Here is a 25030-nt window from a genome sequence, read left to right as displayed (position 1 = left end):
CACTCACGCTGTTGTCATTAGCGTGTCTCACGACTCACGCACGAATCACGAAAATGTTCGTGAGTCACGACAATTTCGTGTCACGTGCACACCTCTACCATATACTAACATCACGTACCAAATTTCAACCGAATGGGAAGAATTTTGCTCTTCCAAGGTGCTCCGGAGGTCAAATCTGGTGATCGGTTTATATGGGGGTTATAAAGGGTGATTTGTTAAGAGCTTGATAACTTTTTTTTAAAAAAAACGCATAAAATTTGCAAAATCTCATCGGTTCTTTATTTGAAACGTTAGATTGGTCCATGACATTTACTTTTTGAAGATAATTTCATTTAAATGTTGACCGCGGCTGCGTCTTAGGTGGTCCATTCGGAAAGTCCAATTTTGGGCAACTTTTTCGAGCATTTCGGCCGGAATAGCCCGAATTTCTTCGGAAATGTTGTCTTCCAAAGCTGGAATAGTTGCTGGCTTATTTCTGTAGACTTTAGACTTGACGTAGCCCCACAAAAAATAGTCTAAAGGCGTCAAATCGCATGATCTTGGTGTCCAACTTACCGGTCCATTTCTTGAGATGAATTGTTCTCCGAAGTTTTCCCTCAAAATGGCCATAGAATCGCGAGCTGTGTGGCATGTAGCGTCATCTTGTTGAAACCACATGTCAACCAAGTTCAGTTCTTCCATTTTTGCCAACAAAAAGTTCGTTAGCATCGAACGATAGCGATCGCCATTCACCGTAACGTTGCGTCCAACAGCATCTTTGAAAAAATACGGTCCAATGATTCCACCAGCGTACAAACCACACCAAACAGTGCATTTTTCGGGATGCATGGGCAGTTCTTGAACGGCTTCTGGTTGCTCTTCACTCCAAATGCGGCAATTTTGCTTATTTACGTAGCCATTCAACCAGAAATGAGCCTCATCGCTGAACAAAATTTGTCGATAAAAAAGCTGATCTTCTGCCAACTTTTCTAGGGCCCATTCACTGAAAATTCGACGTTGTGGCAGATCGTAAGTCTATTCATGATGAAATGTCAAAGCATACTGAGCATCTTTCTCTTTGACACCATGTCTGAAATCCCACGTGATCTGTCAAATACTAATGCATGAAAATCCTAACCTCAAAAGAATCACCCTTTACTAACATCACGTACCAAATTTCAACCGAATGGGAAGAATTTTACTCTTCCAAGGTGCCCCGGAGGTCAAATCTGGTGATCGGTTTATATGGGGGTTATATATAATTATGGACCGATATGGACCAATTTTTGCATGGTCATTAGAGACCATATACTAACGTCATGTACCAAATTTCAGCCGGATCGAATGAAATTTGTTTCTCTTAGAGGCTCTGCAAGCCAAATCGGGGGATCGGTTTATATGGGGGCAATATATATAATTATGGACCGATGTGGACCAATTTTTGCATGGTTGTTAGAGACCATATACTAACACCATGTACCAAATTTCAGCCGGATCGGATGAAATTTGCTTATCTTAGAGGCCTCGCTAGCCAAATTTGGGGGTCCGTTTCTATGGGGGCTATACGTAAAAGTGGATCGATATGGCCCATTTGCAACACCATCCGACCTACATCAATAACAGCTACTTGTGCCAAGTTTCAAGTCGATAGCTTATTTCGTTCGGAAGTTAGCGTGATTTCAACAGACGGACGGGCGGACATGCTCAGATCGACTCAGAATTTCACCACGACCCAGAATATATATATATATATACTTTATGGGGTCTTAGATCAATATTTCGATGTGTTACAAACGGAATGACAAAGTTAATATACCCCCCATCCTATGGTGGAGGGTATAAAAAGTGTTGTTCCACCAAGACAACGCACCGTGCCACAAGTCATTGAGAACGATGGCAAAAATTCATGAATTGGGCTTCGAATTGCTTCCCCACCCACCGTATTCTCCAGATCTGGTGACTTTTCTTGTTCTCAGACCTCAAAAGGATGCTCGCAAGGAAAACATTTGGCTGCAATGAGAGGTGATCGCCGAAACTGAGGCCTATTTTGAGGCAAAACCGAAGGAGTACTACAAAAAAATTGGAAGGTCGTTATAATCGTTGTATCGCTCTTGAAGGGAACTATGTTGAATGTTTTTCTTTGTTAGACCGGGGACTTATCAGCCAACCTGTTATTTATCAGTGATTGATAGCAGCGTAGCTGACGTATGTCCAATTTACAATTAAGGGCCACACGACACGCGTCATCTTTTCTCTTGCCCAGCTAAACCAACCCGACTTACCATCAGATCACTCTGGACACACCCCACCTTAGTCGGAGAGTTTCTCGATCTGGGGCCAAATCACCGCAGTCGAAATCGAGTACTTCGTCGTCGTAATGTAGTTTACGCGGATCACCGCAGTCGTTATCGAATTGTTTCTACTCGAAGTTGAACACGATAGGTAGCATGCTATCGAAAACGAAGTATGTAGTGATTTGTGAGCAGAAAAAAGAAACAAACAAAGTAGTTGGTGAAAATGGAAGTATTATTTATATATTTTGGCAAAATACAGTAGCCGCTTCAAAAAAAACTCATTTTTCAAGAAAATATTTAAAAGCTTCTTTTGACAGACGAAAGCGTCTTTTATATCTATGGATGTTAAAAACACAATTAGTTAAAAGCACTCACTTCAAAGTAGAATCTCTTATAGGCAATGCACTTCAGACAATGCTAAATGACTGATTTCGTCTCGAATATTTTTCCTTATTAATGCCACTTTGTACTCATCCTCTGAATCCGAAGACGAGGAAAACAAAAACACATGGATTCATAATAATTTTTACGCATATACATATTTTGATCACAAAAAGTTATTTTGAAATCATATTTTGCTTCCAATTTCTTATTACCATATGATTACAGCAATGTAAAAAAAAGTAGTAGAAAAAATAAATTACGATCGAATGCGGTGATCCAAAATTTTACAGCGATCGAAATGTTTCTCGATACGAAACAGAACTCGATGACGAATGCGGTGATTTGGCCCCTGGTTACAAGCTGAAGTACCAAAGCGTATTACATAAAATGGATGAAATCACAATAAACTGTTACAACAACAACAACTGGCAACGGCGGCGCGACTCGGCGTCTTCATTCTCTGACTATAAAATTTTACCCAAAAAATATCTCCCAGAAACTTCCAAATTTTAATTGAAAAACACAATTGATTTTGGGTTTTCGTTATATTTTTGTATTTATTTTAAGTTACTTTTTCTCAATTTTTAAATTAATATTATTAAATATCTAACTCATTCAATAAAAACAAAATACATGTATTTATGTTTACAAATATTTATAATAATAATAATTAACTTCTTCACACACAAACATTGGTATATAAATATTAGTGAATATATATAAATTAAAAGGAAACATTTTGGAGAAGAAAAAATAAAATAATCATACACATAAATTAAAAAAAAAAATGATTTATTAATATTAAATATATACACGATAAGATTGTTTTTTGTTTTCATTATATTATATAGAATACAATTATACATGCAGACATTGCAGTTTCTAAAATTATTTTATACAAATTTATTATTTTTTATTTTTAATTTAAAAGGAGAAGGACAAACAAGGGAAAGATATTTGCATGGGTGATATTTTAAAGATTTTGTTTTTGTAAACTATGGATTTTGGTTGTAAATTATTAATAATAATATTTCTTATATAAAAAGGTGTTGTTTCATTATAAGAATTAAAAATTTATGTTTTGAAAATCTTTAATTTAAATACATTGTTATATGAAGAAATGTTACAATATTTCATATTTTTCATAAATGGTTCAAAACACTTCATATTATAATTCATTATAATTTGAAAATCGTTTCTTTATATAAAAAAAAAAAACATTTATTTTAATATTAATATCAAAATGTTTTATCATTGATGTATTATTTATTGGTTCTAACATTTAGGGATTTTTTTTTACCTAAATACAACTTGTTTTGTCCTTTTCTCCTCCTATATTGTTTTTCTTCTTTTCTAATATTAATTAGTACATACATATTTACATATTTTGCTTGTTTTGTATCACTCAAAGACTTATTGTGGTTAAGTAGAATTTCCGATTGTTTTATCCTTATATTGTTTTTTTATTATTTCAAATTTATACAATAATTTATTCATTTCCTCCAAAAATTAATCCCAAAAAATGAACTCAACTCATTTCTTTTTGAGGAATAATATTCATTCTCATATATATTGTAAATATTATTCGTTAACTACATGAAATTAATTTGCGCATGCGCATTTTATTTATTTTTTATTTTTGTTTTATATGATCAATCAGGTAGTAAACATTTTATTAAATTTCCTACTTAAAATCTAATGAAAGATAGATAAGGTTAACCACCAACCAACAATCTATATTAACTGGTAACTAGAATGGTATTTTATGTGTTTTTCGGTTTATGTTTTTCGTAGAGAATTCGTAGGGAACTGCCTAATGCCGCCATGATTTTGGTACCACATAGTTTTTCAATTTATACAAAGCTTTGCCATACCAATGGACACCATTTTGTATTTGATTGGTGGCATCTTTTGCCTCCACCGATGATGCTGATGATAACGATGATTGGGGCATATATGATTTGATCATTGACCATAGACGCATGGGTGCATAACTCCAATGAGCCAATGATTGACTATTGATTATGGCATAACATGATGCAGCCACTGAATTAACAACGATGGTTCCTTCTTTGGTTAAGGGTGCCACAAAGCCATTCTTCAATACTGCCCTTAAATCGACGACACGTTCAGGCCTTAAAGCACCCGTTGCATCATAGACAAATACATGATTTCCTTCTTCCACACGATCGGCAAATACATATTCATTTAGGGATTTTTCACGATTCCATATCATAATCATATGGGCAGGTGTAACAGTAAGCATTGCACCACTTTCTGTTGTTAGCTGTACAAATTCTTGTGATTCTTTTAGATTACGATCTAAGAAGAGTATGATTTCACTATAGATGGGTTCACCTTGTTCATTGACGCTAAGGACACGATCTCCAATACGTAGGTCTGTCATAGCTTTACTTTCACCATTTTCGGTAAGGACGGTACTGTCTTTGGTAAAACAACCACTGTCATGGGGGGTGTGTGAAGAATCTGTAAAGGAAAAAAATAGAAGAAATTAGTATGCTTGCATTTATGGAAAATGTTTTATTTCACACAAATATAAAATGGTTATAGCTGTTATAATAGAGACTGTCAAAGTAATTTCAAATTTATTTAACTTTGGGGACATTCTTCGAAGGGTGTAACTTTGGGGACACGATGTTTCAAAATTATTATTGATTTAAAATGTTATTTAAAATGGTTATAGCTGGTGTAATAGAGACTATCAAAGTAATTTCAATTTTATTTAACTTTGAATATGTTCTTCGATATGTATTCAAATAGTGTAACTTTGGGGACATCTTTTGGTGGACACGATGTTTCAAAATTTATAATTGATTTAAAATTGTTATTTAAAATGGTAACAGCTGTAATTTCAATTTTATTTATCTTTGAATACGTTCTTCGATATGTATTCAAAGGGTGTAACTTTGGGGACATATATTCAATAATGCTCCAAAATAAATATTTTCTTTAAGACTGGACTATTATTTAGGTTTTATAGTAAAATTATAATAAAAGCCTCAAATTGGGAGATAATATTTTTGGAGTTAGAACATTGGTATAATTTTGAAATTTAATATGTGTTATAACTTTGGGGACATAATCTAATAAAAAAATCCATCTTTTGGAATAATGGGCTCTAGATGGACTACATCTTTTAGAAACATAAATAACTTGGAAATATATACTCATCTAATGACCGGTTTTCCTAATAGAGAATTTATAGAACTTTGGGGATTTTAGTGGTATTCGCAGCGTCCAATTTTGGGGACCTTTCAAATTTTCTGACAATAGTTTATTGTTGTATAGTTTTGTAGCAATTAGAAATCTTTGTTCTCCATTTCTCCAATAAGGTTTTGGTTAACACACAATAAGAGTTTGGTTTGGACACACAATATGTATTACAACTTTGGGGACCTAATCTAATAAAAAAAATCCATCTTTTGGAATAATGGGCTCTAAATGGACTACATCTTTTAGAAACATAAATTATTTTGGAAATATATACTCATCTAATGACCGCTTTTCCTAATACAGAATTTATAGAACTTTGGGGATATTAGTGGTAGTCGCAGCATCCAACTTTGGGGACCTTTCAAATTTTCTAACAATAGTTTATTGTTGTATAGTTTTGTAGCAATTAGAAATCTTTATTCTCCATTTCTCCAATAAGGTTTTGGTTAACACACAATAAGGGTTTGGTTTGGACACACAATATGTGGTACTACGTTGGGGACCTTATCTAATAAAAAAATCCATCTTCTGGAATAATGGGCTCTAGATGGACTACATCTTTTAGAAACATAAATAATTTGGGAATATATACTCGTCTAATGACCGGTTTTCCTAATACAGAATTTATAGAACTTTGGGGATATTAGAGGTATTCGCAGCGTCCAACTTTGGGGACCTTTCAAATTTTCTGACAATATTTTATTGTTATATAGTTTTGTAGCAATTAGAAATCTTTGTTCTCCATTTCTCCAATAAGGTTTTGGTTAACACACAATAAGGGTTTGGTTTGGACACACAATATGTGTTACAACTTTGGGGACATAATTTAATAAAAAAAATCCATCTTTTGGAATAATGGGCTCTAGATGGACTACATCTTTTAGAAACATAAATAATTTGGGAATATATACTCGTCTAATGACCGCTTTTCCTAATACAGAATTTATAGAACTTTAGGGATATTAGTGGTAGTCGCAGCATCCAACTTTGGGGACCTTTCAAATTTTCTAACAATAGTTTATTGTTGTATAGTTTTGTAGCAATTAGAAATCATTGTTTTCCATTTCTCCAATAAGGTATTGGTTAATAAACTATATTCATTTCCATACAAAAAAATTTGCCATTTGCAAAAAAAAAAATGAGAATGAAAGAAAACTAAAAACGGCATTGTCCCCAAACTATTATAAAAATCCATGAATCGATTATAATCTGCTCTCTGAATAAGCTCAAATATCACCGACCATAAACATATAAGTTGGACGGTGATATTTGAGCTTATTCAGAGAGCAGATTATAATCGATTCATGGATTTTTACAAAAGTTTGGGGACAATGCCGTTTTTACAATTCTTTTATTCTCATTTTTTTTTTTTGCAAATGGCAAAAAAATTTGTATAATAGTTTATTGGAGAAATGGAGAACAAATCGAAGTGGCGAAGTCCCCAAAGTTAAAAAAAAATCTGTAAAAAACCCCTTTCATGCCCAAAGAACTGCTCTATAAAAGGATTTAATTCCAAAAACAAATTAATGTTCGAAGAAAATTGGAGATCCAAAAGAACGATAAATCGACTTTATAGCATTTTATATTCCTTAAATTTTTATGCAGTTTTTTCTGTATATTTAATCAAATTTTCAATTTTTCATCATTCGCAAAAACATGACTCCTTCAAGTCAAGTCAGTTTTGGCAAAAATTCCCAAAGACTTAAATCCTTGAATACATTTATATATAAAAGAACATGCCAAAAAGAACTGGATTAACCCTTTTGCCACACGCTTCCTTAGCCTCTACCCTACTTATTTCTACTGTGTTCTACTAATCTAGGTTGGGTTAGGCCATCTAATCTAATTTTGTGTTAATAAGACCTTAACAATAGGTAGTTTAAGATTTACGCATCATACCCTAGCAAAAAAAAAAAAGAAAAGGGACTCTACAGATCTTATTATTAGAGTCAAAAAGGCTTTCACAGTTGTACCTCCCTACCTTTTCACTCTTGGCAAAATCTTTTTCTCATTTTTTTTTAAATTCTTTTTCTTTTTATATTGTTTGCGGTTTTTGCGGTGGCATACCATTTTTCAGTATTCGCTTTCTTTTGTTCTTGTGATCAGGCCTAAGCCTAACATCAAAGGCAAAGTTGGACTGAGACGTGAAACGTGAGGAAAGAACGAATCCAATACCAATAAACTAAGACTATGCTTTGTGGTGTTGCTTGGTGAAATCTTTGCTCTAGCATCTGCCCAAACAGTGTATCAATATCACCATCAACCATTATCCATCTATTCAACTATCCATCGATTCTTAACAATGATGATGGCTGATGGCTTTGGCAAACTGATCTTGTTTTCTCAGGAGATTATGGAACAACGATACCTCGTTGGTTCATTCGACTCGAGCCAAAATAGATTAACGTAATTTTTATCCCCTTTATAAAATAAACAAGGTTGTGAAAACAGAAAGTATGCTGCAATTGAAATCCAACCCGGTTTAAGGCTAAGAAGAATCCCAGTTACCTGTTTCTTATAGAGGGTTTATGGCGCAGACAGACGGACAGACGGAAGGACGGACGGACAGTGAACAAATCGTTTGGAAAGAAATATAAATTTTTTCGGTTGGGCGGAAACTGTAATACCTTGTTCATTTTTCAGTTTCGCAATTTTGTGTGTGTTTTTTTTTTTGTTTTCAAATTTCCCATTTTGTTGGTGTTGATGGGCGTTGTTTTGTTTCGGTTTCTTATCCTGAGAATTAATCAAGAATTTTTTTCAAAAAAAAAAACCTAAATAACCTGTACCCAATCAAATTTAGAAATGGTTAAATGGTTCCTGTTACACATGTTTTTGGGCATTTGTATAACAAATGATCTCAATTTCGACCACCCACATATTTTTTCAACAAAAAAATGTGTAATCAAGGATAGCCCTTTAGAATATCCTTTATATCCTGGGAAAACAGAAAAAAAACTAAAATTTTATAAATCGACCTTTTTAAGATATTTTTCATAAAATATTTTTTCTTATAATTATAAGACCTTTATAAAAGAAATTATGGTATGGTTTTGTTTTGCTTGCCCAAATTTTATTGGCCACTATTTAAATCAATATTTTATGATCAAACTTCAAAACAAACAACGCCCATTAACCAGGTTAGACATCCATTCATTCGAAACCATTCGAATCTGTGTGTCTGTCCGTCCGTCCTTCCTTTAAAATAACAACGAACTCTATAAATTATCCAACAAAAAACTTGTCATGTGTATGATGCCTGCTGGCTACCTAAAGGCCTCTTTTTTTCTTCTTAACTTGGTCCATATGATTCTGGTGTTTATGTTTTTGAGGTTTTTAATTCAAAACCAAAATAGATGATATAAAATACCTGTTGAAAATGGGATTTCTTTGGTAAATGTTTCATCTGCTTTTTTGTGGTTTTTAATTTGAGCAACTGTTATCAACATGAAATCGACCACTAACTGGGATCTTTAGTGTTTTAATGAGGTGGCCGAGTTGTTATCTGAGAAATATATATAAGATGCATCTATACTCTAGAAAAGACGAAATGACAGTGGTCGAGTGGGATGGATATAAAGAACTTATAATATTTTAGTTTTAATTAATATATAAATTTTGTAACTGTAAATGTAAAATTTTAATTAAATTCTTTTAAGTTTAAATTTGTAATTTTAAAAATTAAAATTTAAGATTTAAAAATTAAGATTGAAAATGTAAAATGTAAATTTTATTTTAAATTAAAAATTAAATTTATATAAATTAAAGTATTATAAGTCTTTTATACTAAATTAAAACTCACATTTTTTAATTTTTAAAATTTTAAATTAAAAAAAAATTTAAAGTAAAATTTATAAAGGAAAAAAGTAAAATAATATTTAATTTAAATTTAAAGACATATTTCAATTAAAACAAAAAAAATTTACATGTAAAATTTTAATTTTGTTTTATATTAAAAATTAATGTTTAAAATGTTTAATTAAAAATTACAATAAAAATTTATTTTAAATTCAAAAAATCAAAATTAAATAAACCATAGAATTTTAAATGTAAAATTTATAACATAAAAATTAAAAATTACAATAAAAATTTATTTTAAATTAAAAAAATTAAAATTAAATAAACTATAGTATTATGAGTTCTTTATATAAAATTTAAATTAAAATTTTTCAATTTATTAAATTTTAAATGTAAAATTTATAACGTAAAATTAATTAGAAATAAAGTAAATTTTAAAATTTAAATTTAATTTAATTTAATGTGGACTTAACATTTTTAAACTTTAAATTTTAATTTTTAAATTGTGAATTTTAAATTTTAAATCTTAAATTTTAATTTTGTATTTTAAAGTTTGAAATTATAAATTTAAAATTTTAATTTAATTTTTTTTTATTTTTAAATTTATAATTTAAAATTTAAGATTTAAAATTTCATGTTTAAAATGCATAAGTCAAAATTACAATTTATTTTATTTATTAACTATTATAATTTCTTAACATTCAATCTAAATTTAAAATAATATTTCTTAATTTTTAAAATTCAAAATTTTTTAAATGTAAAATTTATAACGTAAAATTTAAAATTTTGAAATTTTGAAATTTTAATTTTCATTTTAATTTTTATTCAGTTTAAATTTAAATTTTAATTTTTATATTATAAATTTTACATTTAAAATTTTTAATTTTAAATTTTAATAAAAGTTATAAATATGGTAGTTTAGGTTTATAAATAGGGTATCCCCTGTGCATTTTAAAATAAAATTTTAAATTATTGAATTTGACATTTTTACATTTTCATTTTTTTTATTTAGTTTAAATATAAGTTTTAATTTTTATATTAAATTTTGAAAATTTTCAAATTTCAATTTTCATTTTAATTTTTATATAGTTTAAATTTTAATTTTTATATTATAAATTTTACATTAAAAATTTTTAATTTTAAATTAAAAAAAAAAAGTTATAAATATGGTAGTTTAGGTTTATAATTCTAAATAAGGTATTCCCTGTGATTTTTAAATTATTGAAATTGAAAGTTTACATTTTCATTTTTATTTTAATTCAGTTTAAATTTAAGATTTAATTTTTATATTAAACTTAAACTAAATAAAAATTCAATTTTTATTTTAAGTTTTATTTAGATTAAATTTAAAAAAGGTATAAATATGATAGTTTAGGTTTATAATTATAAATAATTTATTCCCTGTGAATTTTAAATTTTTGAAATTTAAATAGTTTAAATAGTTTAAATTTAAATTTATATTATAAATTTTACATTTAAAATTTTTGATATCAAATTTTAAAAAATATATAAATAGGGTAGGTTTATAATTATAAATAAAAAATTTTTTTATAAATCATTACTACACACAAAATGTTTTTTTCTGATTCAATCACGAAATTAATTGATCGAATTAATTTTTTAATTGAAATGTCTTCAATCACAGAAATTATAGTATCAATTAAAAAATTTATTGGCATTCAATTAAAAAATTAATTGATCTAAATAAAAAATTAATTGATACTATTAATTTGTGTGATTGATTTTTGTTTCAATTAAAAAATTTGTTGAATCAATTAAATTTCTAATTGTATATTTTTTAAAACTCAATTAAGATTTTAATTGTAAAAATCTTTGTGAAATTTTTTTCTGTGTACTCATTGCACCACTGTGACTCCCATAATTCATTCATATTTGGTTTTTTATCACCAGCTATTTTACAATAGCATTCTTTCACTTTTCCCTTTATTTCTTGGGCATTTGACAAACCAACATATCCGCTTTAATATGGGCTCCCGTGGTTCGAGAGCACAAAAGAATTTCGGAATTATGAATTGAAATGAGACAAAACAAAAAATGCTACGAAAAATTTGATCGAAACCCCCTATGCTTTTGCTCTTTGTCCAGTTCAACAGCTAGATCATTTTCAAATGACACGATAATGCTTTTATGTTCATCTTAGCGCATCGCACGGTGAGTGAGCATCATCATCATCATCATATCAAATCTATACTATGGCTAAAAACCCTTCGGTGTTAACGGTCTTCTGGAGATGGTAAAATTTTCCTTCATTTCTTATTGGTGTGGTTGGTTACATTTTATGGTTAGGTATAACGATGGTAAACCAAGCGTTTAGGCAATGCCGACAAATGGTCCCTAATCGTTAACGATATTGGTGTGAAATGCATGTCGGCTAAATATTGAAATCAAACCGAAGAGTAAAACCCCCAAAGAAACCTAACAAGCTGGCATACACAGAGAGATTTTCAAACACACACACACATGAATGAAACCAAGCTAAAACCTGGTCTCTTTTAAACTCCCTTTATATTACAGACAGAGATTGTGTATTTGAGAGTAAGCCTGTGTGAGTGTAGAGTTGTGGGGTCTTTGAGATGTATCTTGAAGGGTCATAAATTAATAAACCATTAAAGTGGTTAAAAAATTATCGTTAATTTTATCTCGCTTTGACGCTGACGACGACGACTAAACTGATAAATTATTACAAAACAGAAGACAGCTCAGGCCAAGTCAGTCACAAACTCCGACTCAGTCACAGGCAACCATCTCGATGACCATATTCTTGTGCCCTATGCTACTCATGGATCACACGAATTGCAGTTGCACACACACACACACACACTCATTCATACCAAGTGAGAGGAAAGGGAGGCTCGCACGAGCTTCAAAAAAAAAAAAATATATGCTCATACACCTCAAAAAGTGGAAAGTGTGACTGCGGTCAAAACATTACCAAAATACAACATGAGTGACGACGACGAAGACAACTGACTGCTTTTGTTGACTGGACTTGAAACTTTGGTATGTTGTAGTACGTAGTACATACATGGAACATGACTTTAATGTGGTGGCTTGACAAGATCTTAAATTTTTGGTCATTTGTTTTCATCATGTTTTCCTTAACCTAAGAATGGCCAATACACCTTCAAGAGATTATTCGTTATAAGAGGAAATAACCGGAACGCCACAAAAGAATCCCTGGGAAAAAATCTTATCGCTCTGCCAGAAGAAGCCAAAAAAACACAACAACAACAACAATCTCATCTGGGATATGTATCATACACATATATGTATGCACGTCTCTCTCTCCTGTTTGTTGCCTTATTTCCAGAAACTGTGAATTTTTTTTGTAGAGAGCGCCAGTAATAAAAAAAAGAGTTAAGCCTCTTTAGAAGCTTATCAGTTGTAATTAATGAGTATAAATTGAAGGATTTCAATTTGTTTGAGGAGGGAATGGAGAGGGAATGAAGAAAAATCATATATTTGGGTATATTGACTCAAAGAAATTCCAAAATAATGAGGGAGATAAATTGCAGAGAGAATATGAAATCTATTTAAAATTGTGATGATAGAGGTAAAGAGGAAAAAACATTGGGCAAATGTTAAGAAATGGGCATTTTTGATAAAATATTATTAAATAAAATTAAATTAATTTAAAATAAAATAAAAATCAATTTAATTTACGTTAATTAAACTATACGGTATATTGACTCAAAGAAATTCCAAAATAATGAGGGAGACAAAATTGGAGAGCGAGAATACAATTGTGAGATAAAGGGGAAAAAACATTGGACAAGTGTGAAAAATATTCAATATTGATAAAATATTAATAAATAAAATTAAATTAATTTAAAACAAAATGAAAATCAATTTAATTTACGACAATTAAATTAAAATGTGAATAAATAGCCATTATTTGTAAAAATATTATTAAATAAAATTAAAATTTAATTTGTGGTAATAAAATTAAAATGTTTTGTTTTTTTGCTTTAATAAAATTAAATAGATTTGCAAATTAAAAATATTAAATTTCTATGAATTATTTCTCAATTTTATTCCAAATCTAATATCTTATAAATGCAATGATTTTTGGTATAATAATTATTTATTTGTATCTCCCCTTTAACTATAAATAAATCTCAAACCCGATATTACGAGCAATACACAAAACCCTATCTTTAATCTAGACCACAGTAATATTTCATCGTTAAAACTCATTATAAAATCTAAGTAATCAACTAAATCATAGCATTCATTCAATCATCAATCATGACCAATTTAATAAACATGATTAAAATCTATCCTCAATACAAAAATTTCAAAATGCAACTACCAAAAAACGATTGAAAAAATTGCCTACAACAAATTGGTAACTTATAGCCACCTTACACTTTAGTCAGGCTACATACATCACCATTGTAGATAAGATAAAAATTGCCGCAAAGTCAGTAATAAAAAAAACGACTATTTGGACTGAATAGATCAGAAATCAAAGGACGACAATTATGTGAATGTGGCCTATTAACAGCGGGAGTTTTGAAAACAAACAAATAAACAAATGACCGACAAAAAGAAACATGACTGAACGGTATCTGAGGACCACACATTTAGTATTTGAATGAGATCAGGGAAAAGGGTCTGAAAATGATTGGATATTGTAATTGTAACATAGGGTTGCTAGGATATAAGATCAAAGGTTTCTACTTACTTGCCTTTTTGTTTCTTAAAAAAAACAACCGAAAAAAATAAGAGAGAAAGAGATGGAGAAGGGAGAGGATTTTCTTTGCTATACTCATATCTTCTCTCCCAGGGGTCTATGTATGCCTATGGTGTATTGGGCACATGTCTTAGGGTCATTTGTGTTAAGATCCTTTTACAGGATCAATATATTACCCAAAGTGCCAAGTGATGGCGGTTAGCAAATGTCACATTAAAGTCACAATATTTGTGTAATATTACATTCCTTGCGTTAACAAATAGGCTGTGTGTGTGTCTCTAGCCTTTCAAGTATCTTTGAAGTGAAATCAAAGTGGCAAAGCAGGGGACAATATTGAATATTTTTTTTATGTTACCGCCGCCACCTTTGAAATCTATGCTCCTGGGAACAACATGAAATTACAGAATAATTTAATGACTCTAAGTATGTAAGAAGGGAAGAACGTACAACTGGTACTGGTCTGATCTGGAGTGTGAAAATGAAATTTGTTTTTTGAAGAATTATTTTTCTCTGACTCATTTATAAAGAAGATTTGTGATTTGTTTATTTCTCTCTTTTCTGTTTGGCTGGCCACAATTAATCAAATAACGTTAAACAACCGTTTTAACGGAATGTCTGTATTTTTTTTCTTAACGACGCTATGTTGAAAATATATGTTAAACTCCTTTAGTCTACAGTCACATCTTGTGTAGGTTTTGTTGGTTGATGCTGCACCAAAACACAATACACGGTGTATAAATTGACCATTAATAAATTATTTTCATGTCATCGTAAATCCATACATGAAAGCCTACAAAGTATGTAATGTTGGGAGTTCTTTTTTGGAAAGAAAACAAATGCAAACAAAAAGAATTTTATTTACACTAAAAAAATACGTATGTGATAATAGAAATTTAAAAAATATATAAAAATTTAATCAAAAATTTTAATATTCCTTAGTTTTTTCTATAATTCCGTTTAATTTGGCTGAAGAACTAAAAATAAAGATACATATCACCGAATGATATAAAAGACTTAGGACACAAACTAAATAGACCACTTGCATTGCTAAAGAGAACTAATAATGTGACTCTCTTTTAAGTTTAGATCTCAGAGAATTAAAATATATCATGATATAAAAGACTTAGGACACAAACAAGATACACAGCTTGTATTGCAAAAGAGAGCTTATAATGTGACTCTCTTTTATGTTCACATTTCTGAGAATTAAAATATAACATGATATAAAAGACTTAGGACACAAACTGGACAGACAGCTTGTATTGCAAAAGGCAGCTAATAATATGACTCTCTTTTATGTTCACATCTCTGAGAATTAAATATATATCACATATAAAACAAAAGATTTAGGAAACAAACTTGATTCACATATACTCTCAACCAAATATGACTTTAATAATATAATGCACGTTATCATCTACGATTGAAAATCCTATTAAAAATTTTTAATTTTTGATATCAGTACCTTTGATGGTTTTGCTATTCATTTAGATTTTTCCTAAGTGTATGGGCTCGTCTTGTGCTCTTGATAAACTATTGGCAAAAACATTTACTTTGGATGAGAAACAAAGATTGGACCGGCATTTAAATCTCATTTTGTTGGTTAGAAATTATACTACCTCCCCCTCTGCCAATATATTCGTCAGTCGTACAAACAAGGCTCCTTAGAAAAGTTCCTCCTATTGAGGAGTTTATGTGAGACATTGAGCTTATGTACATGAGTGTGTATTTCTGGAGTTGTTTGGACGAGTTTGTTGTTAAGTTGTTTTTTCTTCTTTTCTTAAAACTGAAGAAAAAAAAACAGCAGCCTCTATATGAACTTATGTTTGTAGTGCTCGTTTTTGTTTTTTTTTTGCTGGATCTCACGATCTTGGTCTTGGCGCAATTGGTGGATTTTGATTTTTTTTTTGCGGATTTTTTGTTTTCCTTTTGCAAAAGTTCTGTGGTCGATTTCCTTGGCTTGTTGTTGGTGTTGGCTGGCTGCTATTGTGTTTTTAGCCTTGTTAAAACAGGCTTTTTGTCTGTACGAAAAATTAATTTTCAATGTGAGTTTAAATTGCAAACGCTGAGGCTTCCTCATCTTTTGCTTGGCTTGAAAACGATTCTAAGCCTATCGAGATAGGCTATAATGATGGCGGGGAGATGGAAGTATCGAATAATGGTGATGAGCGCAGATAGTATTGGTGTTGGTGTTGCTCGTGTTCGGGTGTTATTATGGTTATGGTTGTTGTTGGTTTTAGTGTTATTGTTATTGCTAGCCCTCAGTAGATGATTATTATTAGTGTTGTTTTGTTGTTGCTATTCTTGTAGCCGTTTTTAAATTTTGTTGTTGTTGTTTTTTTTTTTCATTGGTATGAAACAGGTATTTTTATACATCGTAGTTAATGAAACATGATGGGTAAAATGGTTTTTGTTTCATGCTTGATACCAAACACGGACATTTAAACATGGTGGATGTATGGAATCTTTTTTTTTAGTAAGGTCCACACTACCAGAGAAGCCGAAGAATGCTTGTTACTTGATGGTGGTGGGGGATTTTTATGAAATATTCCGGTTTGGGGTTTCTTCTTGTTTTGTTGTTGCTTAGTTTTCTCAGTCACAGATTTCTTCTTCTTCATCTTCGGTTCATCTTGGTTAGTGCCCAGGCCATGAGTACTGGCATCATGAGTTTCTTGAGAAGATTTTGAGAAGTTGCAGGTCGAGTCATCATCATCATCATCGCCAAGAATCATTGATGTCGTTGTTATATGTATTACATGAGTGGCTATGAAAGCGCATCTTAAGCTACAAGCTTAAGTGCCACACCAGCTATTACTACTGCAACAAACTACTGAAGCTGAAGAAGAAGCTAAAACTAAAGCTGGTATTGTAGGAAATACAAGATGCTGATATTTTTAACCATCACTTGTATAGCTTTGCAGTTCTTCTCACCATGTTGCGGTGGTTTAGATCAACTTCTTTGGAATTTGTGCCGTACGTATTCTTTGGGTTTGAAGTTTTCTGGTTTTTTCGGTTTTTGTTTTGCGGCGACTGTTGCTCCTGCTTTTTCTCCATCAACTGTGCCATGAGAAACTCATTGGGTGTCGTATCATCAATTCGTTTAATTTGACAGGCGCAAACCTAAACATGTCAAAACAACATACAAACGGTCGTTCATCGGCCAAACAGATATCTTGCCACAAGACAATGAAAAATATACACTCAAAAAGAAAATACAATCAAATGGTGTATTTGGAAAGGATTTTTTTTTTTACTAAAACCGATTTAGGCTTTTATAGTGGGATATAAGGTATTTTTTTGTAATTTTTCATAAAATATGGTAGAAGAATGCAAACTGAATTAAAAGACTTAAGACACAAACTTGTTATACGAAAACAAATGAAAGACTTAAGGCACAAACTCACAAATGGATAAATGTTTGTCGCGAATAAGAACACTTTCCAAATATCAGTCTCACATTTTTCCCCCAAAAACAGTTTTTTTTTATGAAATCAACATTATTATACGAAAACAAATAAAAGACTTAAGGCACAAACTCACAAATGGATAAATGTTTGCTGCGAATAAGAACACTTTCCAAATATCAGTCCCACATTTTTCTCCCAAAAACAATTTTTTTGTGAATTCAACATTATTATACGAAAACAAATAAAAGACTTAAGGCACAAACTCACAAATGGATAAATGTTTGCCGCTAATAAGAACACTTTCCAGATATTAGTCCCACATTTTTCTCCCAAAAACAATTTTTTATGAACTCAATATTCAGAATAATGGACTTTTGGAGAAAATATTTGGCCAAAACTAGTGTTGATTTTTTCAGGTTTTTTTTTTTAAATAATATTGAGGAAAATTTCCATTAATTGGTTTAGATTTGTTTTTTAAAGTAGAATACAAAAATAAATAAATTTTTAAGAGACATATACGAAAATCGTAAATTTAAAATTTTGGTAAACTATCCAGAATATTTAAAATTATTTTTTATACTTTTATTTTTAATAGGTCTATGGCATTCATTTGTTTCTTCAAGTGTCCCCAACTATGCTGCAACACATCGAAGCAATGTTGCAACATTTTGATATAGACTCAGCAACATTTATTCGTAAATATTGGAGACACAGAAGGCGCGAGTGTGAGATAAAGAGGAAAACTTTAGCATATAACAAACCATTCATCTGTCTGAATGACTGTCCGAATATATCTTTTCAAATGTGCGTCCGTCCTTCTGTATGTCTGTCTGTCTCGTTGTATGTCCGTCTGTCTTTCATTTTCTTTTCTTTGTTTTATGGTTCTCCTTGTACTCTTCTTGTTTTCTGTATGAATCTTGTTTGATGTGGTATTACCTATGTGGGGTAAAGCTAAAGCATCCATTCTCTGCTGGTGATATCTCTTTGGGTTTTTGTGTATTTTCATCTGGACGCAAGTACTACATGTTAAGCGAATGCGTGTTTAAAGAGATTTGACCATTTCTAATTCGATTTGATTTGGGTAGACACACAAATCTAATTTACGCCTTAAAACATTAGCCCCCCGAATAACGTCAGCCGGCCGACAAGAAGAAAGATAAGTTCGCCCAAACCAATTGACCAGTAAGCCAGCCAGCTAGCTAGCTAGAGACAACCAATTGCCTACGCTTGTCTGTTGTTTTGGGTATTGGCTAGGGTCCAGGCAATATGGGTAGTTGGCCTGATATAGCCACAGGAATCTAGCGTATAAATACCAAGAATCACAAGTTGTTTTGTGGTAATTGACGTTAAACATGCAAAATAATGCTCGTTAGTGTCAATTCCCAAGAAAAACCCCAACAATCATGAAACGAAGACGGTTACTAAGCTACACATCTACAGAGAGGCACTAACACAAACTGACAATGCGTGTACCTAATTGAAGCGCATTATCAGTGAGAAAGAAAGGAAGTAAGGCAAGTAGGAAGGACAGACGAACCAAAGAATGGCTGAACTATCATGCCATAAATGAATGAAATGTGTGATTTTGTTGGCACTCTATTATTAACACTTAACCATCTTAGTGATTGCGTATAACCTTTTGAATTAGTAATTAGATTTGCTTTGTTTTCTTATTAACTTACCAGATTTAACGGAACAATGGATATGGGCTCGCGTTTCATAATACACCCAATCGAAACCAGCCAAACGGGCTAACATGCCATATTTGCTACGATCACGATCTGAGGTGGTGATATCAACAGCACGGCCCTCATAATGCAGAGAATTGACATCGTGTAAATATTCCTCATCCCAACTTTCGGTAACACGCAGGCGTACACCAGGCCATTGATTCATAACCGATATGGCTAAGCTGTTGAGTTTTTCTTTACAGCGCTAAAAAATAACAAACACACAAAAATACAAAGAAAAATTAATAATTTTATTACAATAATATTATCATAACTTTATGAAATACTTTTTTTGTTTTAATACATTTTTTATTTAGTTATTGCCTTTAAATGGAGATACCCCTTATCCATAATGTGTAAGAGTGCGTAGGGCTTAAATAAAATATATCTTCTGTTCTACTCCCTCACACTTGTTATGCTACTACACTACTACTACTCTTCATTCTGCACCCCTACTCTTTTGTTATATATATATATATATATATATTTATAGACATTGATGCCTCTGGAGTAAGTAGGTCTGTGTGTGAGTGTCAGTGTTCATTCGCTTGTGTTTGGTATTTTGTTTTTGGTTTCTGTTTTTTCGAGGCGTGGTAACAACGACCTCCAAGAGAAAATTCATTCACTCATTCATTATGCCACAAAATGAATGAATACCATTTTGAGTGATCGATGAATAGCAATAAAGGGTCTACAGATTCTTTTACAATAAACTAATTTATAAATAACTATAGGAAGTTGTTATTGAAAAGTAATTTGTAAAAAAAAACAAAAGACAGATAATGAAATAAAAAAAAATATTTTTTTGCAGATTTAAGTACAGAAAAAAACTTTTCTTTTCAATTAATAATTTGCAGAGAAGGAATATGATCACCTCAAACCTGTTTCAAGAGCAAAATGTTATTTTTGGACGGTGACCATGTAACATTTTTATAGCAACCATGTTATTTTCTAGGAAATTATGTAAAAGCATTTTAAGTTTGGCGAGAAAATGAAACATGGTTGAGGTGATCATATTCCTTCTCTGCGTGTGTGCATCTAAAAGATTCGAATTTATTTATTATCCCCGAATTCTTCAAATATTTCTTCCAGAACTACGCCCAGAAAAGGAATATGATCACCTCAAACATGTTTTAAGAGCACATTGTTATTTTTGGGTGGTGACCATGTAACATGGCTTTCGCAACCATGTTATTTTCTCGGAAATCATGTATCTGATTTCGACAAGCAGGTTATTTTTGACGAGAAAATAACTTTTTAGTGACAAACATGTTGCATGGTCACCATACAAAAATAACATTTTGCTCTTGAAACATATTTGAGGTGATCATATTCCTTCTCTGCGTGTGTTATCGCATTTCCTTTTTTTATAAAAATTCCCATGTTTAGTTTAGTTTAAATTATAGGGATTTTGTGACATTCATAAAATTAATCTGTTATCCCTCTTTTGGGAGGATAAGGGGAGGCCCTTAGTTAATCTCTATGAAATATTGCCTTCAATCGACAATTGATGGACATCACAACTACTGAATATAAGTCTTTATGTATTTGCCATATTCTCTTTATTCCTTAATGTTGACTTTATTAAAAGGCTTAAAGGGTCCAAAAGCCATTCAAGCCTACTAAAAGAACAAACATTTTAGTTGGCATAGGCACTTCTTTAACAATCTTCAATGAGTTATGGAAATCCTGATGCTCTTAACCGCATAAAATAAATATAATTTCCATAATGCCCATTAACTGAAATGATGAAGAATCATCATTTAATCATTTCATTAAAACAAAAAATCATCATACAACTCTCTTACCTTAGCCCACCATCAAAGAATCACACCACAACACAGATGGGCAGAGTAAAAGGATTGTGAAAAAAAGTGTTAAAATGTACTTTTGAAATTATGCATTTAAGCGTGTTAACACAATGATGCTGACCAACGATTGATCTATAGATGATGAACACTAAGCAGAGGGGATAAGATTAAGACCGAGGCTTTTCTTTGACTTGATTACTGAGTAAATATTTAAACAAAGTTACCTCTTTCATTTCATTGCATTTCTTAGGTCCTCACAAACAGACAGAAAAAAAACCCTAAATCAAGCAAATGAGATGCTGTAACAGCAGCTTAAGTTATGGTTGGAGTGTTATGGAGCCTTGTTATTATTTTTTTTTTGTTTGTAATGAAGATGAGGACTAAATGCCGACGGGTGCGTAAAATAAATAGAAGATTTTTGTTGATGGTGTTGATCAAATATGTACTCCCAAGTACTTAGTAGTAAGGCATACACTGAGTAAAGATTTAATAATGAAAATAGCACTCCTAAAAAAAAGTATTTAACTCATTTCATTCACCGCCTTACCGCCACCAAAGATGCTAAATACAAAATAATGTGTTTACTCTTTGGCCAGCCATTCAAGCGTTAACTCTTAATGTTGTTAACATTGTTAAGACTCCACTATAACAATGATAATGATGAGTATATAAAGGTGGTATTTTTTTGAAAAAAAAAATACAAAATACATTTGTTGGCAAATGGATGGTAATCAGAAGCAAAAATTTTAAGGTATTGGGAATAATTGTAGGACAATTATTTTTTTCTTTTAATAATATTATCATTGTATATTCTTTAAAAAATTAAAATGAAATATATTAAACAAATTCAAAATAATTATAATAATATGAGTTTTTTTAATGAAAATTAAAAAAAAAAATTAAAATTAATCTAATTTCAATTTTAATATTTTAAAATAGAACAAGGCAAATTAGCGACGGTTTCAATCCTTTTTTTTTTAAATAATTGTAGGACAATTATTTTTTTAATAATATTATTATTGTATATTCTTTAAAAAATTAAAATGAAATATAATAAAAAAATCAAAATAATAATAATAATAATAATAATAATAATAATAATAATAATAATAATAATAATAATAATAATAATAATAATAATAATAATAATAATAATAATAATAATAATAATAATAATAATAATAATAATAATAATAATAATAATAATAATAATAATAATAATAATAATAATAATAATAATAATAATAATAATAATAATAATAATAATAATAATAATAATAATAATAATAATAATAATAATAATAATAATAATAATAATAATAATAATAATAATAATAATAATAATAATAATAATAATAATAATAATAATAATAATAATAATAATAAATAATAATAATAATAATATCCGTTTTTTATAAAACATAAAAAAATTAATAAAAAATAAAAAAATTTTAAAATTAATTTAATTTCAATTTTAATATTTTAAAATATAACAAGGGCAAATGAGCGACGGTTTCAATGTTTTGTACCCGCCGCCATTGATAGATTTCAATGTATTTGAAATATTTGTAGGACATTTATTTTTTTAAATATTATTATTGTATATTCTTTAAAAAATTAAAACAAAATATATTAAAAAATTTAAATAAAAATAATATCGGTTTTTTAATAATAAATAAAAAAATTTTAAAATTAATTTAATTTCAATTTTAATATTTTAAAATATAACAAGGCCAAATTAGCGACGGTTTCAATCTTTTGTGCCCGCCGCCATTGGTAGATTGCAATGTATTTGAAATAATTGTAGGGCAATTATTTTTTTTTTAATTTTATTATTGTATATTCTTTAAAAAATTAAAATGAAATATATTTAAAAAAAAATAACAATAATAATATCGTTTTTTTAATAAAAAATAAAAAAATAATAAAAACTTAAAAAAATAATAAAATATATAAAAAATTTTAAAATCAATGTAATTTCAATTAAACTATCAATACAATTCAAATATAACAAGGCCAAATTAGCGACGGTTGCAATCTTTTGCGACGGTTTCAATCATTTTTTTTTTTTTGAAATAATTGTAGGACAAATATTTTTTTTAAATATTATTATTGTATATGCTTTAAAAAAATTAAAATAAATATATTAAAAAATTTTAATAATAGTAATATCGGGTTTTAATAAAATATAAAAAAAAATTAATAATAAACAAAAAACATTTTGAAATTAATATAATTAAAATTTTAATATTTTAAAATATAACAAGGCCAAATGATCGACGGTTTCAATCTTTTGTACCTGCCGCCAATTTTTTTATTTATTATTAAAATAATAAATTAAAATAATATGTAAAATTACACTGATTTTATTTTACTGCGGTTGAGGTAACTTAAAAAATATTTTAGTAAGTGATATTAACTATATTCTGTTATATATCAGAATAATTTCTTTAACATGGTTTGTAAGACTTTTAAAATAATTAAAAAAAAGTAGACATGAAATATTATGTATAAAGGAGATATTAAAATTTATTTGTTAAAATTTAATAATTATTTTAGTATGCGATATTAACTTTCTAACCGACATCTATATAGCAGAATAAATTCCAAAAAATGGTTAGTACGACTTTTACATAATTTTAAAAAATTAAAAAAAAATGGCAATAAATTTTTTTATTTTTATAAACTATAAAAGGAGAATTAAAAATTAATTATTTTTACATGGATTTAAATTTTTTGATATTTGTTGGTAATATTTTGTAATTAAGATCTTCTGAGATCTATATATATATCGGAATAAATCCCTAAACAGGGTTAGTAAGACTTTTTAATAATTTTAAATTTGAATATAAAATATTTTTTTTTATAAAATATAAAAGGAGAAATTAAAATTTATTGATTTTCACATGGATTTATATTTTTTTGATATTTGTTGGTAACATTTTGTAATTGAGATCTTCTGAGATCTATATATATCGGAATAAACCCCTAAACAGGGATAGTAAAACTTTTTAATAATTTTAAATTTGAAACTAAAATATATTTTTTTTTTATAAACTATAAAAAGAGAAATTATTTTTTTTTTGTTTTCACATGGTTTTATATTTTATGATATTTGTTGGTAACATTTTTATAATTGATTACAAACATTTCGGTTATCAGACATATGATAAACAAAAGACTTAAGCAACAAACTTCGGCAAATGCAACCTTTGAACCTGTTGCGCCGTTACGAGCCAAAGGAAAGCAAATATACTCGCGCGCATACAAACAAAAAAAGGTTAAAGGAAAACAAAACAAACCAAAAACCCAAAGTAAATGAAAAAACAAATCCTTGTTTATTTCGTCTACTCCTTGCTTTTGATGAGGCTCAAACAAGCACACAGTAATGACGATGATGATGACGAAGACAACCATATACTGATGTCCCTACCATGTCTGATGAAAATGAATGCTCATTTCATTTGAACATTGTTTAGGGAATGTATTTATGTAAATATTGATATAAAACAAAAACTCCTTAGAGATGCAAAGAACGGGCTGACGGAACTCACTCACTCACTCTCCCCTTCGATCATATGGTTAAACACTTGTTTGCTTTTCGTCCATCTATTCAGCCTTTTGGTTACAATTTTACCCATTTCTAAATTGTTGCTGTTTATTTAAATAGTATTAAAAG

General features: G+C 29.7%; 1 protein-coding gene across 1 annotated transcript in view; it reads right to left on the bottom strand.

Moving 5' to 3' along the window:
- Positions 1–3590: 3590 nt before the first annotated feature.
- hh (hedgehog signaling protein) overlaps positions 3591–25030 on the bottom strand; it is a 50159-nt gene continuing 28719 nt past the window's right edge. Inside the window, exons 2-3 of the mRNA XM_075311524.1 lie at positions 19493–19745; positions 3591–5144 (exon numbers count right to left, since the gene is read on the bottom strand). Of these exons, the coding sequence (XP_075167639.1) occupies positions 4471–5144; positions 19493–19745 (927 nt within the window). The 3' untranslated portion in view covers positions 3591–4470. The remainder of the gene's footprint in view (positions 5145–19492; positions 19746–25030) is intronic.

The sequence above is a fragment of the Haematobia irritans genome, chromosome 1 (assembly GCF_050003625.1).
Source record: "Haematobia irritans isolate KBUSLIRL chromosome 1, ASM5000362v1, whole genome shotgun sequence".
Taxonomy (NCBI): Eukaryota; Metazoa; Arthropoda; class Insecta; order Diptera; family Muscidae; genus Haematobia; species Haematobia irritans.
The sequence above is the reverse complement of the archived record's forward strand: the minus strand, read 5'-3'. Positions and strand labels throughout refer to the sequence as shown.